The 20,398-nt window shown below is 41.4% G+C and overlaps 1 protein-coding gene across 7 annotated transcripts in view; it reads right to left on the reverse strand.

Annotated features, from left to right (window-relative positions):
- The window catches only part of USP34 (ubiquitin specific peptidase 34), a 112,959-nt gene that overhangs the window by 90,569 nt on the left and 1,992 nt on the right, over positions 1-20,398 (reverse strand). For all 7 annotated transcript variants that reach the window (XM_084203103.1, XM_084203102.1, XM_084203106.1 and 4 more), the window contains exons 2-3: positions 5,192-5,279; positions 1,422-1,842 (exon numbers count right to left, since the gene is read on the reverse strand). In XM_084203103.1, coding sequence (XP_084059229.1) covers positions 1,422-1,842; positions 5,192-5,279 — 509 coding nt within the window. The remainder of the gene's footprint in view (positions 1-1,421; positions 1,843-5,191; positions 5,280-20,398) is intronic.

Here is a 20,398-nt window from a genome sequence, read left to right on the forward strand (position 1 = left end):
TGATGTATAAGAGATGATACATATATTAGATATACATTAGTATGTCTGGAGTGATGGGCATCATCACAGTACAGCAAGCTACAACAGATCTGGCTCTAAATCACTCCAAGGCTGCACACCAAGGGAAAAGAAATCCCATCAGGCACCTGGAGATTTCCTTTTGATCGTTTGGAAGTGAAATTCAAAGAGAAGGAAAAAAATACATGAAATAGTCATTTAAAAGAAGGACATGTGATAGTCCACAGAAAAGCTGTTCCAGAATTGTTCATTCCACATTCCTCTGAAGCCAGTCCTAGTACATGTCCCACAGGAGTGCAGGAGATAAATCAATTCACTTTAGAGCTATTCAGATATACTTGAAACTACCTCTGTTAACTTATGCCCATATGGTTTGGAGAAGGACAAGAAGCAAGATCCAGCCCACCTAAAAAACCTGCTGTGTAGGGAGTTTAACTCCATTTCTTGTCAGATAGGGCAGCACCCATTCCATCAGAACTGATCAGATGATGTGACCACCCTAACTCACATCGTTATATCTGACTCAGCATTTCCTCATTTTGGACTGAAGTTTAAAAAGCAAATTTCAACCCTCAGGGCTCCAGTGAGCTCCCACAACTCTCTAAATATAAAATAAAAGAAGTGGGTGAGCTGCACTTTAATTCTCCACTCTGACTTTCTCAGAAGTTTGTTGGATAGAAGCTTTTCCTATGTAGTGAAATGTACATTTAATTTGCATACAAATTTTGAAAAATAACTCTTTACTTGTTATTAGACTACCACAGGTTGAATCAAAAGCCAACCATTCCAAAAATGTGTTGTTTCCACTAGGAAATGCTAACACCACCATATTTATTTCAGCAACTGTGAATTAAACATGGCAGGATTTTAGAATTAATTAATTTTTTTTAAGAGGAAAATCAGGGAAAATGTGAATGGCAGCCATAAGAAATATCAGAGAGAAAAATCAGCACCCTGGAACAAAGCAATCTGTGTTGATCTCAGCTATCCCAGTCCATTAACCAGCTGTTCTAACAAGTCTGGTCTTGCACAAAGTTTAGTTTATGAAGTTTTGCTTTAAGAACCACAGATTGGAAAGAAAAAATAGTAAACTATTAATGGGTTACCTTCTGGAAGAAAGGCTTTGCTACAGTCCCCTTTCTGCCTACCTGTTATTTAAACAGCACAATAATTCAGCGTACAGTTCCAGCCAGCTCTTACCAATATATTACCTATAACAATCAAGGATAGTTTAAAGAAAGTGCAAGAGAATGTATATATTTCAAAAGCTTCTCTGAAAAGCTCTACTGAAGTCAACAGGAGAGCTGAATGTGCCCATCCTGAGCGAAAGCAACAAACACCAATCTGCTCATTAATGACAACACTGAACCTTTCACCAAGACAGACACAAAGAGAAGATATACCTCTATTGTGGGGTGAGTATTATGCTTATAAGCTGTGTACAGAGGAAACTGAATCTGAAAGATTTTTGCCACACACAGCAGCAGCTTCTCCTTCTCATCAGTGCTCCACAAGCTAAAAGGCTCCGTGCTCTTGGCGGGCTCCTCCTCGCTCAGGATACAAGTTCTTGCAGAATCAAACTTTTTCTCTAGAGGTTTTTGTCGTTCTCCATTTTCTTCTTGGTGAGACTCTCTTTCTACATTCAGGGGCTCATCAGCATGGTGACTCTGCTCTGGCCATGCTGAATCGATGTTAATAGTGCAATGTTTACAGAGCTGGTCCCGCAGAGCTTGCACTTGGGCAATCACTAAGTTAATCAGCGCACAAACTACTTGGTTAAAGATCTCCAGATGTTTATACTCCTTGAAACAGCACAAACATTGCCTGTAAGAAAAGAGAAAAAAAGAAATGAATAAAAATTCCTACTGTTAAAATCAGCTGGGTACTTAACCGAGAGGACTCCTCACAATAATACATTTTAAACAACAACTCGTTTGACAGAATCATAAAATGAAGGCAATCCAAATGAAACAGACTCTGCCCAGCAGCAAGTGGGAGTCACAGAACCCTCCTCAAGCCTTGAGAACATCCCATTATTTCCAAATGCTTACCCAAACTATGAAGTCCCTGTTATCACTTAGCAGCTGGTACAGCAAGTAAAATACAGAAAAAAATCCTTGTGGGCAAGGTCACTGTGCTACTGAAGAAGTCACGTTTTTCAGTATGTTTCTGACTCCATTTCCTCATCAGGCTTTCTCTGCTGCTCTTTACTGTAATAAATCATCCTGACATTCTTGTCAGCTGTGTAAGAACTCGTTATTGTTATTTTCAAATCAACAGGGCTGCAAAGTACTTTTATTTTTAATGGAGTATTCAAGTTCACTTCCTTTATCTGCATTTGGATGGTGATCCCATGCACACTGATATCCTTTATCCATCTAGGAAAAGGCAGCTCAAGTATCTTCAGTACTTCCTTCACTTGGCAGGCTCAGAGATTATTCCCCTGCTTATCTACTGACCCACTGTAAACTGCAAAGAACAAGAGGGGAAAACATCCCTTTGACAATATCATTAAAAAATCAATTAAACCATCAAGTTCAAAAGCTCTAACGTAACTCTAGTTGTGGGCAAGGATTAACTGTGGATGCCAAAGAGACTGTGGGTGCACAAACCCCTGAGGCAGGTACCTAAACCTGCTGTCTGGGAACAGCTGCTCCTTCCATGCAAACAAGCACCTCCCTCATTCTGACAGAAAAGGTGGAGGATATTCCTGTAGAAGGATTTAAATCCTGGAGAGCACAGCAAAGAAAGCCATCACTGCACTGTCCTTACTGACTGGGGAGCAAAAATAAGGCTACATGCTTGTGACAGACTCTGGGAGATGGACTCAGCCCTTCCTGACTCAAACTCTACTGCACAAAGTAACTGCTACATAAACTGGGAGCTGGCTTGCAGCAGAGATCTTCTCCATCTCCTGTCAGACACAGAACAATGGACTCCACTCCACAACCAGAGCTCTCAGCTATTAAAATAATACAAAAATCACATCTACCACTTCAAAAAGAAATCAGTAGACAAAAGACAGGGCAAGAAATCATCAGTAAGTAGCAACTAAATTTTTTTTCTGCAAACACAGCATTTAATTTAGAGACTGGGATTAATAAATTATAATTTTTACGGGGAAAAAAAATCAAGAGAGCCAGAGCTATGACAGGTAGAGGGTGCTGCCTCTCTTGATGGAACACCAACATGCCTTTGAGCTACACATACTTTCTGAATACAGATATTTATTTTTTTCAGTGGGTTAGACCAAAAGGTAACATTCAGGATTCCCTAATTCCAGCACAGATACAGTGACTGAAGCACATAAACCTCGTTGTTTCATTTGTGCAGGGAAGAAAAATCCCTTTAATATTGTGTAAATGGAATTTCACCCATGTGAAAAACATTCTTGTCATTTACTTGGAAATGTATTTTCATGTCAACAAATGACAACAAGGGACTGCAGGTAAAACCCAGGGCATCCTCAAGCATTTATCCTGGGGGAAAATGATGTTCAAAAGGTCCATCACTTATGCCTACAAATTATTACCCCACTTAAGAGCAACAAATCATCCTCAATAACAATGAAAACAGTCTGGTAGAGACTTCTCACATACTAGAGAATTCTTTTATAAGTCAGGTATGTGCAAAACCTCTTAAGTCTTGCTCTGCTGGAATGTGGAAGAAGAGCTCCACCAAAAATTGAGGAGATCAATAAAAAATAAGGATGCTACTTCTTTGAACATAACAATTTCCAGAAGAAAACTAAAATGGAAACACCACATGCAGATGGAAGAAAAAGGTGCTCTTCAGGACCAGTCACCAAGTGATCTTCTGAAGGAAAGCAGAGATTTAAACTCCAGGCAACAAAGGCTAAAGTAGTTCTTAAGGAAGGCCTCAAACCCAAACCAAGCAGAACTCTCAAAAGCCCATTTGGCAGAGTAGAGACAGGACATGAAATTAAAATGTCAACTAAAACTCCTTCCTGTGGCCTCTCTGTTAGACTCTAACCAGCCTAAGGACTGTTCTCCAGGCTCTTCCAGTATGAACCCACTACATATGAAAGCTAACAAGGAAACCAGAAGAAAATAAAGAGTTAAATATTATCCAATCTTTTTTTTTTTTCCTTCAGGTTGGATTTGTCAAGCTGTAGGACAGAACAAAACTCTGAACAGATGATGACCTGGAAAACTGGGTTGCAATTGTTCTCTGACAAACTTGGCATCTAGGACCTGTCAAGAAATGTCAGGAGTCTGGTTTCCATGCCTGCTGTTTATTTTGATTTAAAAATTCCTTCTCTGTGTCTAAAAGCACATGGCAGAAGAAAATGAACTTGGCTTGTAACTTTTGGGCAAAATGAGAAAGAGGAGGTTTCCTACTTTCACAGGTATCCAAAATGTGACATTCCATTTTTTTTTCTTTCTTTCTAAACACCCAACTAGTATTTTCCAATTTATCCTCCATGTTTTTCCCAATATTACTTATGATTCAGTGGATTCAGTTTGGTTTTAAAACTACTGCTGAACACTAAATCCCAAACACCTTCACTGTAGATTTTTTCTAAAAAGTTATATCCATACATTTCCTTGTGCTGGAAAAAAATAAGCAGCTGTGAAGTAATTTATCATTATATCGTAATGTAATGATATCATTACTTTAAAGAAACAAACTCAAAACAACAGGAATTTAAATACTAGATTAAAAGGAATAATGTAATTTAAGACAAAAACATGCAAAGCATTTTCTTTTTCTTTATCAGTTTAGCTACAGGCTGCAATCCATCACCTGGACTCAGAACATGCAGAAAAATTTAACATGATGGTTCCATTCAGTCACCTTGTCTTAAATTCCTCTTACCCTACCCTGCCTTTCAGAAGACAGTCCCAAAATTTCATGTTCAAGCAGCAAGACACATTGTTTGTCACCACAATAGAGCAGTTTGTTTTTCTACACAATTATTACAGCATCCAGAATGCCAACTGCATTCAAAACATGCTTTTCCCAAAATGCATGCAAAACCGGGTAACGAGTTTGTTTTTATTTCCCAAGTAGTAAAACAGTCTTTATTCTCCAGGTATCACTTAGCTACACATTAATAATTTGCTAATTCTAAACACTCTACTGTATTTGAAAAAGGAAAGCTGCTGTTGAGATTCAGCATCCTCAGCATTCAAACTCCATCCAAAATTACCTTTGCGTCCATGAATTGATGTAAGCAAATATCTTGAGGGCATGTTCCTTTCTGAGCTGCAAAGCATCACCACCTTCAATGTCTGATACTAAAGAAAACAAAAACATAAACACATAAATAAAACCATTAACAGATTTTTAGGAGGAAAAAACCCAACATGCACTTGTTCTGTTATTAGAAACTACCTTTGATAGCACAGAAAATAAATACTTTACTGAAGTAAAATCTTGTAGATTTGGTTAACAAGGTTTAGATGCAAGTGACTTGGAAACTCAAAGTGCACAATGTTCTTGAATACTGCTCCAAAGATTTGAGATTGAGAACAGACCCTTCTTGTAATTCTATTTTTATCAAATATTCCTCATAAGCTTTACTGGGAACTCCTGATTGATGTGCACTTTCAAGTATGAACTTTGAACAACTTTACTCATTAACCAGACACCTTGGGTTTGGTCTTTTGTTTTGCTGGGGTTTTTTTCCCCCTCAGATTTTTAAATGCCTGCACTTTGAGATGACCCTGAGACCTCCACTTCCTTCTCCTGATCAGATAAAAACTGAGAAAAACAAGCAAACAAATACAGCCCGAACCACAACAGAACCATCAAGATAAGAACAATGTGCTGTGTACATATAAGGTTATTTCAGACTGAGCTGATGATCACTGCTTTCAAATACAGACACATCTATCATGACATTTAACCATAATGAATCACTAATTGGCAAAATGATAAAGGCTTACCACATTTATAACACAGGAAACCAGAACAGCTCTGTACTGAGTTCAAACCCTGAATGCTTCACTGAGGGATTATCAAATGTCCCACTTTCCTCCAAAAATGCTTCTACACTCAAATAAGGCCAACATCAGTAGGCCCAAGCTCCACTTAGGCAGCACCTGATTATATCCCAGGGCACTGGATTCTGCCACACAGCTTTCCCCAACTAGCAGTGCACAATTCCCACTTCCTCATTGTCCTGAACTTACAAACATTTGTACAATCATCTAATTGCTACACAAATCAAGGGCAGCATTTCTTTTAAGTGGATCTTTGCACTTTTAACACATGTAAGTTTTCATCTCCACGTTTCACACGGCATTTCAAGTATCACACACTCACAAATCCACTTCAGGAGCAAACTTTGTGGGAAAGGCTCTCCAACAGCACTGAGCTCCTCAGCATCCCTGTCCCAACCTCCTCTCCAACCTCAGCCCTGCAAGGTCCTGTGTGATCCATCCATCCATCCAGGTTCTCAAAAGCTAAAGCTAATGAAAGTCTGTGGGCATGGATCAGAAAGCAAAGTTCAGAAGGAAACCACTTCACAGAATAATCACACTGAACAAATACTTATGACTTCTTTGAAATAAGAACATCACATATGCAGACATCCACATTTCCATGCATATGCAAACATACAAATAAAAACTACCCAAAAAGCAGCCTCTGAGCAGGATACCATCAAACTTTCAAAACCACTTTTCTGTCTCACTCCTAGAAGGCTCTAAAGATGCTACACAACACTGGACACAACTCAAGATGGAGAAGAAGACTAAAAGATGGGAATCACTCAATATCACCTTTTATTTTCAACACTACAAATTAGCAGGACAGTTAACTCTCTGAAAGCCAAAGCTTTCAGAACCATCACACAATTTAGGTCAAGCTTACCACAAAAGACAGATCTTTAGCTATACATAGGATCTTTAAAAAAAAAAAAGCCACCAAAAAAACCCTGCCCAGCATCAAAGCTTCATAAAACCTCTTTTTTCCCAATTTTGTGAGTAGTGTTTCCTAAGATTAATTGCTTGAAACTTGACAGAAAAATATTGACAATTTAGTAGCAACAAATGGGATTTTACCTTGTAGGATCTTACACACACATTTCTAACACTTCCCTCACCCCCACATGACCCCACTCTAACAAGCAGGAGTAACTCCAACTCACAGAGCAGCCTTTTTGTTGCAAAAGTTTGAATCACTCCTAAATTTCCCTCTTTGAGATTACAAAGAACTGAAAATTAAGCAAACTGGCTCCTTAAAAGCTACAACTGCCATGTAAAGAAGACAGAATAGAGAAGTTATGGAAATACTGAGACTAATGCCAAACTAATGTCAAAAAACAGGGAGGTATTTGCACAAGCTGAAGAACCTGTTATTTTCCTGTTTATGCATTCTACATCTCACACACTGACCAACTTCTACTGGTCTTATTTATGAATCACTGCTAATTAATACAGTGGCTACAGAGGTGATTTCCCTTTGGGTTCTATGCCTAGAAATAATCCTGGGTTTATTCCTGAAAAGGCAGGAGGCTCCATGCAGGAGGAACCACAGGGAGGCTGCAGTTTTCCATGGAGCTTAGCTAAGTCTGTGCCCCTATCCAAAGGGGCAGTGTTACATGTGGCAGGGCTTCTCCCCTTGGACTTTAGCTTGAGTTCTCTTTTGCTCCTCAGCAGAAATGATCTTGTTCAGTTAATTTGTGTCCTCACAACCAAAATTTCAGTCTTAGGCCTTTGAGTTCATCAGAGTATCAGCTCTGTGGATGCTCTTGATTTACAACACTTCTCTTTAGGGGCACATGCAGCTCCAAGTACAGATACAATTGGTTCTGAAGCATTTCAAAGATTTTTTTCATTAAGGAAAGTACAGATGGAAAATTAATAGGAACAAATGCACTCACTGTCTTTCCTGGGCATTTTCTGATTCTGTCAGCTCTGTAAGAACTTCCTTGCTGCACGATTTCACTCTCAAATGATGATGCCTGCCTCTCCTTTTAAATCAGTTCTCTTCTACCTTGAAGGGGCCAGTAGTTAAACCAGACTTTAGGAATAAAGCCTGTCCTTGACTCTCTCCCATACTCCAGCACCCTGCCACGTCTCAGAAACTCCTCAGTCTGCTGCCTCCCCATTTTCTCACACACTGTTTCAAATCCAGCAGTACCAATCATGTCAAACTTTTCCAAAACCAACTACTTCACCAAGCCTCCATCCTGCAAATTGATTTGATAGCCAAGACTGCTCCCTGGTTTCACACCTAAGACAGAGATCCCCACAGAATGCACCAAGTTATCCTTGTGTCCCTTCAGAGCTGCCAGAGTGCTCTCATGAACCAGAACTGATGAGATGTGCTCCAGAGCTTTCCAGCCAGGCACTCCAGGATCTCTAAGTTTCTGTCTCAGCAGGGACACTGCCATCCTAGGCTCAAGCTCCTTCACATCTGCAGTGGCTGCTTCTTGCCCCAGGCACTCACAAGGCAGCAATGTCAGAGATGCTCTCCCCTTCTCTACCTCTGTGCTCAGTTGTCTTCTCCTTCCTTAAATTTGTTCTATCAACTCTTCCTGCTCAGTTAAAGCCTCCTAGACCTTTCCCTCCTTGAGTCCTTCCTTTTCCCTCTTCTATTCCATGCACACAGACACCTTCCCCCTGCACCAGATCCAATTTCACAACCAATGGACCCCAGTTCAAGCCCACGCTACACCGGCATCCTGGCCACGCATTTCCAACAGCATCAGCATTCCTGCAGGAACCCCTGGGAACTGCACAAACCCAACTGGCCAATCCAGCTGAAATCTGCCCACATTCCTGGTGGCTTTGTAAACCATGCAACACTCAGGCTGACACCTTGGGAGCAGGGGAAGCTGGGAAGTGTGAGGAATGTAAAGCTGGGAGAAGTAAACACCTCTGGAGTAACCAGAGTTGTAAAACTGCCCTGCCCCACCTGGAGCAACTTCACCCCAACATTGCCCATCTGTGGGTAAAGATGTGGTTACTAGTAGAGTCTCAAAAACCAGAATATTGAAGGCTTTAAACACACAGAACTAACCAGCAGAAAGAAGGCAAACTAGGATGCAGGTAAATTCCAGCTAAATATTTTCTCAATATAATGCAGGAAATGGGGTCTTTCCACATACTGCAAGGGCTCATTTCACTGAGGAGTCACAAGATGGTTTAGAGATCTGTTTATCACAGTAAAACCACAGAACAAAAAGCTGAGCTCAGAACTAACCTGACTTAACATCTAGTGTATAAGTCTTCTTAAACTAGAGAAAAAAAACCCAAAACAGACAAACAGACTGACTTGAAGTGTAATTGTTTATTCAAGCAGCTGATGAGAAGCCAAAACACACCATGGTCAAAGTAAAAATTTAAAACATTTCATATAAAAAATAAAAAATATATATAATTTCCTTGCTGTTTCCCCAGTCTCCTGTTTTACTTGGCCAGCTCTAAATGAAAACTTGGGTGATTTACCTAATCTCTCACAGAAGGGTGATTTGCTAAAAGTGTGTTACAGTACTACAAACAACACAAGCTCCTCAACTCAGAAAAACCCCTATAAATAAATTGACTAAAGCAAGAAAACAACAGAAGACGAGAAAAATACAAATCAACTGCAAAGAACCAGGCAATACAATTTCAAAATACAACTGTGGCCAAAGGAAGCTAAGCTCCTAAGTGCATTTTTAGCAAGAACTTGGGAGCTGGAGGAACACACTGTAATTAGACCTCAAGGACAACCATCATGCTGGACTTGTGGGGAATATCTTATATCCAAAGGTCACTTACCATACCAAGTACAAAATCAAATGGCAAGGAAAAATAATAATTTTTAAAAGCATACTTTCTCTAGTTTCAGCAACATAAGAGTCAAAAGTAAATAATTCAAGCTCTTTTAAGATCTGTAACTCTTAATTCCTCCATATTCCAAACTGTGACGAGGTCCATTGCATATGGATTGTGCTCCCTCCCCCTCCTCCCCCAAGCCTCATGTGGTATCAGCTTTTCATGGGAAAGACCAGACCACTTGGAGAATGGACATTAGTATCAGAAATTGGTCATTGGTACAGAATAACCAGAGGAAATGAGCCATACACCAAACAAAACAGCATTAGGAGCAATACTACGAATCTTGAAAGAAATCTACTCTATATATAAAAATGTATAACTTTTTTTGTGAGTACCATTGCTCACACAGAGACCCAGCACCTTTTTTTCAATGCATTGAGATGTTTTCAGTGATTAGCAGGGGGTTTCTTTTGCTTAGGATCAACAGCATGTAAGATGATAGCCACAGAGCTCAGCATCTCCCATTCCCTTTCTACTTTCACCTATTAGAATTACTATTTTTATTATAAAGAATTCATGACTGCCTTAAATTGATTCTCCAGAACTCTTCCCAACCTTTATCGAGCCATCCTTGACAAGCATTTAATAGGACAGTGCCAGCTTCAAATTCAACTGGCCAAACTTCCTACAACTTTTCAGTGAGGATAAAGTCTTCTTTCTACCTCTCAGTCTCTGTAACACAAAAGCATCCCAGAATACTCACTAGATACACATAATCAAAGAGAAACCCAAATGCAGAATGTACTAGAAAGCACAAAAAGTTAATTCTTTGGTATTAGAAACACTTGTTCAAATGCCAGGAACAATCAGATGTGTAACCCCAAACTCTACCACAATAAAATTCTATAATAATGGCCTGGTTAAGGTGCTTGAGTGCCTTTAATGCTACCTTGATGATCACACTCATCACACCACTAGAACATTACAGGTACCTACAGCCATCTCCATCCCATAACACACCTCAGTTCATTTCAAGTCTACATCAAACTCTTAACTTCTTGTACTTATAAATATTACACCTTGATAAATAGATTGCTTTCCCGCAACTTTTTGACTATGAAGTATACAAATATTAAAACACAAATATTTTGAAGACAACATAATAGCTTAAAGACAGGAATTAGCAAGTTTAGGAGTCCCATTTCCCTAGGAAAAAACAAAATGTGATCGTGTCAGACACAAACTTTTGAACCAAGGCAATTTCAACAAAACTGGCAAAGGTTTCCAAGTCTAAGCAGTGCTGTGTTCTTAGGAATGGCAATACAGGAGCTACTTAAAAGGGCAAGGAAAAAGCAGTTTCAACTGGTGTCCCAACATCATCTGCTGGTTATTCAGCACCTGAGTAATTCCTCACACCCTGAGATCAGAAGGAACTGAGGAGTTTTAATTCAGTATTCCAGGGCACAGCACAGTTACACAAAGAGCACAACCAGCCCTGGTACGTTCACCAACCAAACAGCACTTCTAAGAAACAACTTCACCAGAACAGGGCAAATCAGCTGACCTCAGGTAACTGCTGCCTTTATCTTCTGCTCCTCTGCAAACACCAACAAGTTCTCTCTTTCCATCTCTCCATTTCCCTTCCCATCCCACCTCCCTGTCTTCTCCAGCAAACACCTGTCCTCCTTTAATCATAAGTGAATGCACTCTGGAGCAAACCAGCAGCAGCTGGCTCTGGGCAGCTGTGTGCAATTTAAGAATTGGCACCTTGCAGGAGTGATGTCACCCTGAGGTTTTCATCAGGCTAGGCCACGTTTGCTTTGGGTTAAAATGCCCCCTTTGGAATGGCTGCAGACGTCCACCTAAACAAAAAAAGTCCTTCTTGAGAGCATCTTTAGACTTCCACCTTCTCAAAGAGAACCTGCCACAGCCACTGGTCCACGGAGCACTTCCACACTGTTTCAAATGCAGTCAAATGCCAATTATCAGACAACATCCAGATTTACCCAGCACACTGGAGCTGGCTCTACCCAGAACTACCCTAGTGAACCACAATCTAAATAAACTCTTAGATACAGCATCTCAAATGTAGGACAGCTGTGCTGCAGCATGAGCCAGGCCAGGTCTAGCAGCAGCACTGCACCTTGCACACAAAGCCCAGCCTAAGTTACTACACCATGGAAACTCACTTTTGCCACTCAGTGAGCCACAGCTCAAAGTTCAGCAATACTGAATGCACAGATGCCTGACAGTGGCAGTCTGGCCAGGATAAGATGGGAATGTGAAATACATCACTGAGGCTGGGTTATGCCAATGACTGAGGAAGCAGCAGTACCCTATGCAGCACTGAGTGGCATGGATATAAAGGAGATGCCCATCACAGGTTCAGGGAGCAGAATGAGCTTCCATCAGTTCAACACTGTGTAATGCACATATGGCCTTTTTGATCAAACACCAGGAGGAAATGGGTAAGACCAGCGTGTGGGATATCAGGCTGGGCATGGAATTCACCAGGCCAAACTGCATCCTGCTCTGGCTCTGCTGGCCCAAGAAGACTGACCAGGAGTCTCCACACTGTCCTTATCACACCCTCAGCTTCTGAGAGGGCTCCCTGGGCCCAGCACAGCAGAAAGGCACAAAGCTGCTCCTGGCCAGCGGGATGTCCAGGCTGCTGCATTTCCATGGAAGCCTGGCAGCACAGCAGGGCTGAGCCTGGGTCCAGCAGTGTTCCTCAGCGCTGCTTCCATGGCAGTCATGTCAGACAGCAGTACATGGAAGGACCTGTGGGATCTCTGCACTGCACCTCCTCATGTTTCTGTTATCTTGGGATTCTCAGCAGCAGTCCCCCCTCTCCAGGGAAAGGCAAGTTACATATTACTAAGGAAAAAAAAACCACAAAGCAATTTCAAAGCATCTATGCCACTCACTGGAGTTTAAAAAAAATTTTGAAAAAAAAGTAGCAGTCAATTTCAGAGCCCTATTTTAACTCAGTGTTGTGAATTGCCTTTGACTCCAAGACAAGATGTTACAATTCTGGGAGGGCTGTGTTTTTTTCTTTGTATTGAAGTTGTCATAGTTCCTCTTTCAATTAAGAAAAAAACCAACAAAACAAAACAAACAGCTCAACTTAGGCAGTATTTCCACAATCAAGTCTGCCTGACATCACCAAAACACATACTAGATGTGGGAAGTCAGGCTGCCCATCATAATATTTTGACAACAGCCACTGCAAGTTTCTTAAGGAATCAGCGCAGGATTGGACAAGCGCTGCATAATTCGAGCATTTCCCAGCATATCACTAATTATCCCAAGGTGAATTTCCAAGCTAGGGCTGGCAGTGCCAGTGCCAAAACTACTGCTCAGATAAAGGACTGCTCGCCTTCAGCTTACAAGAGAGTACTTGCTTCCCTTTCAGTAACATAATGTATCAGTACTTGAATGACTCTGGGTTTGAGTCATTTTCTCTAATACTCCAGCTCTGAACTTCTTTTTAAATACTACTTTAAGGTGAAGACACAGAACTCAGTCTATCAAACTGCTTTATAAGTAGAACAAACACTGAATTGCATGAACAAGGTTCCAAAAACTGAAGCGTTTTCTATCAGTTTTAATTAAAAGTAGCAAGGAATGCAAAAATTAAAATACCTACTCCAAGAAGCATTCTATTTTCAAGAGAGAACTTTGCAAATTAGTTCAGCTGTACTACTTGGCACGCTGTGAATCAGTTTCAGACAACAAGAGCAGCTTTCCCCCACAACCAGAAAGAAAAGGCCCAGGACTGAGCCACCCTGGTCCATAAGAAGCAACAGATTACCAGTAGATTTACAACAAAAGCATGTAATGACTGTGCTCTGGGTTTCAGGGACAAAATCTGTGAGAGACAAATATGATTAATTCATTTCTCACAGAGTATATTTAAGGCTGCTTAAACAAGGAGATGAGAGGTAAATGGGCAATGGGTCATTATCCTCCATGGAGCTTCAGGCAGTTCATTGAAAGCCCAGAAGAGCTTGCTCAGCATTTGAACTCCAAGGCTTTATTTGTTTCCAGCAGCACAGGTGCAAGCTACACTCATTCAGAAAGGACAATAAAATTCTGAGAAAGGACAGGCTACCAATGAAGTCACCGTCTCTCAACCCTCAGATATACACTCAAATTTCACATTCCTTTGTGCCAGATAATCTGTGTTTAGTAATCCTGTCTAACACATGGTGTATTAGGTAATTTATTGGCTAAAACAATTATATAATTTTTAAAAGCTGATAGGTAGAAAGAAGTAAGAGAAATAAGAGATGGCGGAAGGCAATGCACAGGGTCCATACAAGCATATCCAAGAGAGCAGTTCAGTTTCATGACAAGCATCCTCCATGATCAGAAAACATATTTACAGGTGCCATTTTGATATAAACGAATATTTTTCCAGGCCTCACATCAGCAAGTACAGCTATGGCTACACTGAGTTCAAAGCCAAGTCACTCTGGAAAGACTCAAACTGGCACTGCTGCTCACACCCACCAAGTTTCCAAACACTGATGGAAACTGATTCCAATTCCTGATCAGCTTGACCAGACTGCATCTACTCTAAATATTATAGATCAAGCACTGACACTTGGACTTGAAATACTCTGGCACAAGTTTCACTTCAAATATAAAGGAAAAAAAAGTAGCTCAGAGGGAAAAATAGTTCAACCCAAAGTAAACCAGCAACAGTTAACAATAATTAACTGTGAAAAAAGTCAAGAGACCAGCCAATACAGACAAGGATTTACTGCACTCACCACCCTTCACCTAAGCAGAACTTTCTTTTATCAAGCTTTTGAGTTCACACTCCCCAATGTTATCCCACAACAGTTCCAAGAAGGAAAAACAAAGTTTTCAGTCTCTCCTACCAGCTGTTGCCTGTGAGCCCAGAGCGCAGCCCCAGCACACAGCTCCTGTCAGAACACAGGTGCCTGACACGGGTGGGTAAGCTGTGCTCCACGCCCCCTCCACAGACAGCCCACATCCCAAATTCCTCAGCAGATATTTTGGCCCCATTTCTGGAGCTGCCCTCCCCAGCAAACACCTCTCTGTCCATTTCCAGCGCTGCTCACAGCTCCTCCAAGCAGAGCACAGATGTGAAAGCGCTGTCAGTTTTGTTGATGCCCACAGAGTTTAAAATGAAATTTGATGATGAGATTTGCGAAGAACAGAGGCTACAGGCAGAAAATGACTCTGAAAAATACCAGTTTTTCAGTTCACACCCACTTAAAAGTAATTTCACTGCTGGTGAAAACCATGGGTTTTTTATGAAGAATTCAATAATTACATGTCACAGAATAATAAATAGGCAACAGAGCACTTCCTGAAGATGAAAATAAACTCTTGGTAAAAATTATCAAATCCCCCCCAAAATGAGCCAAGCAGCACAACAGAAAAATAAAGACAATGACTGTTGAACAAAACAGCATAAAGCATGTTTCTATATGCAATTACATAGATTAAAAACTCTCAAGTGGAAGTCAGTGCAATGAACTGGAGGCTTCTTCAATGTGTGGAAAGTGTGGAAAAAGGCAAAAAAAGTTTTGCTCCTCATCTCCTTGATGGGAACCAATGTTCTGCAGGGATGCTGATCTAGAAATGTCTCAATTGGCACAGGTTTCTCAAGTCTTATTCACAGCCCTTCTACAAATTAGCTGAAGAGGGTCCACTCCCAAAGGTGCATTTTCCACAGGGACTTATTCTGACAAGTTTCATCTTCTTCCACCAGTTGTTCCAGCACTAAATCTCATGAGCAGTTCTAAGCTCACTGTCCACTGGACATGCTGGATCTGAACAACTCCAGAAATAAAACCTTGCAAATCTCCAACAAGCTGGATATTTTTACTACATGTTAAGAACACCACAGAAATCCTCACAGTTGCATGTCTGTGTTCAGCATTCAGATTGCAAATCAATTCCCATACAAGGAAAGGAACAAAGCGGAAAGAATGGCTTCTCACCTCTTCACATTTTCAAGAAATTGCCAATTTGCTGTGCAAAATGAAAGAAAAAATCACCTCAATATAAGCTTAAACAACAGAAATTAAATGGCCACAACTCTGTTTAATTGCAGCATGCTGTTACTACAAGCAGCACTGAGTAATCAGTGCAACCACTTGCTCCTGAGGATTGTGAGAATCTTTTTCACATTGTCCCAGCATCCAGACAACTACAAAGGTGTAACCTGGGCTGCAGAAATCCTATTAGCTACCTGAAAAAACTCAGAGAAGAAAACAGATGAAATAAAAGGAACCAAGAAGTAAACATTGCTCTTCCCTCCCAGTCACTAAAATGCCAATTTACAGCCTGCTCATCACTTGGACACAGAACACAATTCCAAGATTTGCTGTTCTGACTCAATGTTAGTTGAGCACAAAAAGATGGAAGCAAACTGCAGTGACATGGAGAAATCAAGTAAACAAGGAATTAAAACCTCTAACACAAAGTCTGTATTAGCAGAAACACAGAAGAAAAAGAAGCAAAAAGGAATTCTATGAATTAAAGGAAAGGGTGAGACTCCTAAGTGTCTCCTGGCAGACAAAACCAATCTCCCAAAGCCAAAGCATCAACTCCAAGGCAGGCCAAGGGAAATGGAGCCAGGTCTGCTCCCCAGGACCCCAGAGTGGCAGAGCCCGAGCATCCACCGTGCCCCACAACACCCTGGCCCACCTCTGCATCCAAGGACAGCTCCAGGAGCTGCTCTGCTCACCAACAACCCCCCAGCCAGCCTAAAGCACCTTGTCTGGATTGGGCTCAGGAACTGCTTGGGACTTGGGTGACTTGAAAACTACCCGTAGGGATGGAAAACAACACAGCAACAAACACACCAAAAGAATGATCAAACAGGAAGATTTCCTGCATGGGAAACATGATGACTTCAAGTTCTACACTGATCAAGTCTCTTTTGGACATGAAGCAAGGGATGCTTTTCTTTTCCTTTCTTGCTTTCTTCAGTTTCCTTGAACATATCCCCTGACTACTCTACAGTGCTAGAACCTCATGGCCTTAAGGATATTAGTCCAAGTACTGATCCAACAGAAGATTTCCCTGTGTACAAAGAGAAGCACCTCAGTAAATACACCTCAGTGCTGTGTAAGTCACACCAAAACTCAGCAGAACAGGATTTACATAACTCATCTTCAGCATCACTGATCAAGTGGCCTGAGCTATGAGAAGGAACCAGTTTGCAGCAGCCTGAACAGGAAAAGTCTCAGGACAAAATCATTCCTGATCACATCAAATAACACGAACCAAAATAATTGTACAGAACAAAAGCTGAAATGTCTTTCCAAAAATAGAAGCTACTAAAGTCACAGAGTTTTTCCTTCCATTGCTTTACAAACAAACCAACATTGTCTTAGTGCCACCTTCCCTTTCACTTTAGAAAGTTCACAATTAGTGAGGATACAAGTTTCCCCTTCCATTTTTTCCCCTCTGTTTACTCCAGTTCATTTGGAGTAGCACTTCAGAGTCCATAACTGCAATTTGGCAATGCTGCTACAAAGAAAAGGTTATTTTCATTTTCCTTTAGGCCTGGGTGCTTATTGCCTTAAAAAGGGTCAAAGACGAAAGTAAACATGAAGAAATTACTGAATTTCAGTGTTATAAACAAGTGACCTTCTTTTCTTCAACAGGAGACAGCAACAATCCAACAGGCTGGGAAGTTACCCCAATAAATCCTCCATAGCATCTCTGCAGAGATTCTGAACATGGAAATATCACTTAGGGAGAAAAAAGATGAATCTTTCAAAAAAGGCAAAAAAAAGAAGAGAGAAAAAAGCCATGCAACAGAGACAACTTCTACAGTTTTGCACAAGAGGCATCATCAAAGAGCCAAATGAAACCTTAGATCTGCACAAAACACAGAGTAATCAATCCTAAGTTTACAGGTAACCACTGAACAAGTGAGAGCAGCTCTTGGAGACCAAGTGATGTTAATGATGCAATAGTTGTAATAATTTTATAGCACATCCTCAATATCTGAGTTCTCACAGCATAAAATATTGATCCTCTCCAGATCCCAAAGAGCAAACTGAATGCTGCAATGTTTTGGAACACAATTTCTCACCTACCTCAAGGTAAACATACCCTCAAACCCAACCTCCATGACCACTCTTTGTACCCCCTACACACCAGAACATGACAAGGAGTCAAACCAAGAATCTCCAGCATCCAAATTCAGGGCTATCCTGAAACTACACAAACAGTCAAGCACTCCAGCACCTCAAGTGTTTTATGGACCTGACCACTCTGGGAGCAGTTCTGCAGATAGTGATAACAGAGAGAAAAACAACAGTGTGAGTCCACATTCATCTCTTGCTTCAGTAAATTGGGGGTGTTTGTTTTGGGTTGGTCCTTGGGGGTTTTTATTTTTCTGGTTTACTAAAGAGAAAGCATAAGAAGAATAATAGCCTGCAAGCTGGTGTAGTAGAACAACATCTAGAAGGCTCTAATCATCAGTGTGAACTGATTTTACAAGATTTCAGAGCTGACTGGGAAAAAAAATGGGCTGAAAAGGTAGTAATTGAAAAAAGTGAAGCAGAATGCTGGGAAGAAAACAAACTTTGTTCCCAGAAACCAAGAACTGGGAATAACCGAGGCCTACCAAGGTAACCTAAAACCACAGCTGCCACTACATAATAAAACCTATTTTTCCATGTTGTAATCTTTGTTTCTTACTTTTATAAAACCCAAACCAAACAAGAAGAACAAACCAAACCTAAACCAAAATCATCTACAGGGTTTTAAGTCAACACACACCAAGATCAGCTGGAGTCCCAAAGGGAAGCCTCGTAGCAACCGAGCTGAGCTGGGCTCTCTGGGACACCCCAGGGCCAGGACTGTGGGGGCACTGACTCAGGACTGGCCTGAGAACCACACTGGCTAAGAACCAGCTAAGAAGAGGCACTCCCAGGACAGCCTTGCACTCAACAAACACAGCACTGAGCACCACATCCTCAGCACTTGGGAGTGAAGCCTCCACAGGGATGGCGTGGATCTCCAGGCAGCTCAAACCATGCTCGTGGCTCCAGTGGGACACAGCAACCTGCAGAACTCCCGTGAGAGACCTGAGACAGCCAAACCCACCTCTGAGGCTCCACTTCTGTGTCTTCTGGCTCACTTTGGGGCTGAGATTATCTGGGTATCCGTGCAGTGCCTAGCAAAACAGAGCTGTCCTGATCAGGGCCTCTGGACAGCACAGAAATGTAAATACTACTCAAGAACAAATGAAACTCAATATAAACCCTCCTAGACTGACAAGACCTGGCATCCAGAGAAACCAAGGAATGCAAAGTGTATCAGGGTTCATTTTGGGATACAGAATGCTGTAGATTAACACAAAAGCACAGAATGTCCTCAATGCACTTTTCCTGTAAAATTTGTGCACATTTAAATGAGCCCCTATAATTAATGCCGTGAGAATCTGTTCTTAAGCCTTTTGCAAATAAGTGGCCTTATCTTAAAAAGCAGCCCATTGTGTCTTCCCTTTTTTTTTCTTCTATTAAAGGCTATTAAAAATGTTTATATTGTGGAAGATTAATTAAAGAAAAATCAGACTCTTTATAGACTTTACTCCTATTAAACCCTGCCTGGGATAATGCAAATGATGCTAAGAAACCTACAGTGAGAAATTAAGACTGTTTGCTCTGATTGAACAGATTGTCTTCTAGTGCAAAAACTCCTCTAAAGTCTGGACATTTCATAGGGGAATTTGCATTTTATCAAGTTCCTGGATCTAATCAAAACTTGATATTACTACTTCTCAGGAAATAACTTCAAGATCAGGGAATTTACTGGGTTGAACGTGCAGATCAAATGCTGCAAATCAAGATGCTGCGAGAGAAGAAAAAGAAATATATACAAAAAAACCCAACACTGCTGATCCTGCCCACAGAATATTGCCTGCTTCTCATGCTTAAGCACAGCAATGCATGTCAAACACATACATGCATACTTACACACTCTTGGCCAAAAAAATAAGCTTACCAATCCACAGGTGTCCAGCTCAGCAGCTCAGGCAGCCCCTGAGTGCCAGAGCCAGGACCACGGAGTGCCTGTGACAAAATCAGGACCTGGAGTGTCACCAGGACACCACCCTGGGCCTACACAAAGGTCACTGCTGGACAGCAGGCCCAGCTGTGCAGTTCTGGGGGCGGGTTAACACTGGAGCAGTCTGCAGGGGGACTAACACGCTCCAATGCAAATACATCTGTCTGAGGGCAGAGCTGCTCAGTTTCACCCTTCTGTCACCCCTCAGCTGGGAACTTCCTAGGAAGGCAAAGGGAACTTCCCACGTGTTCCTGCCCGAACACCACGCTGGGAGCTGCTGTCACTCCCCTCTCCAAGTCACCTGCAATGCAACTGACACCAAATCCTACTTTGTAAACATCAGAGCAAATGAAAACAAAGGCCAGTGCGTGCCCCGAAAAGATATTTGGTTCAGCAAGAAAATTCCAAAAGGAAGGAGATGCTGTTTCCTGGGCCTCTCTGGAGACCCTGCTTGGGCAGTTCAGGTGCAGAGCTGATCCCAAATGCTCCGTGGGCAGCAAAGGAAGCTGCTGGCAGCCTGTGGCTCACACTTCAGGCATGACCTCATTCTTTACTACCACTTTTCATTTCTG

This window comes from Fringilla coelebs, assembly GCF_963513975.1.
Source record: "Fringilla coelebs genome assembly, chromosome: 3".
In the NCBI taxonomy this organism is placed as follows: Eukaryota; Metazoa; Chordata; class Aves; order Passeriformes; family Fringillidae; genus Fringilla; species Fringilla coelebs.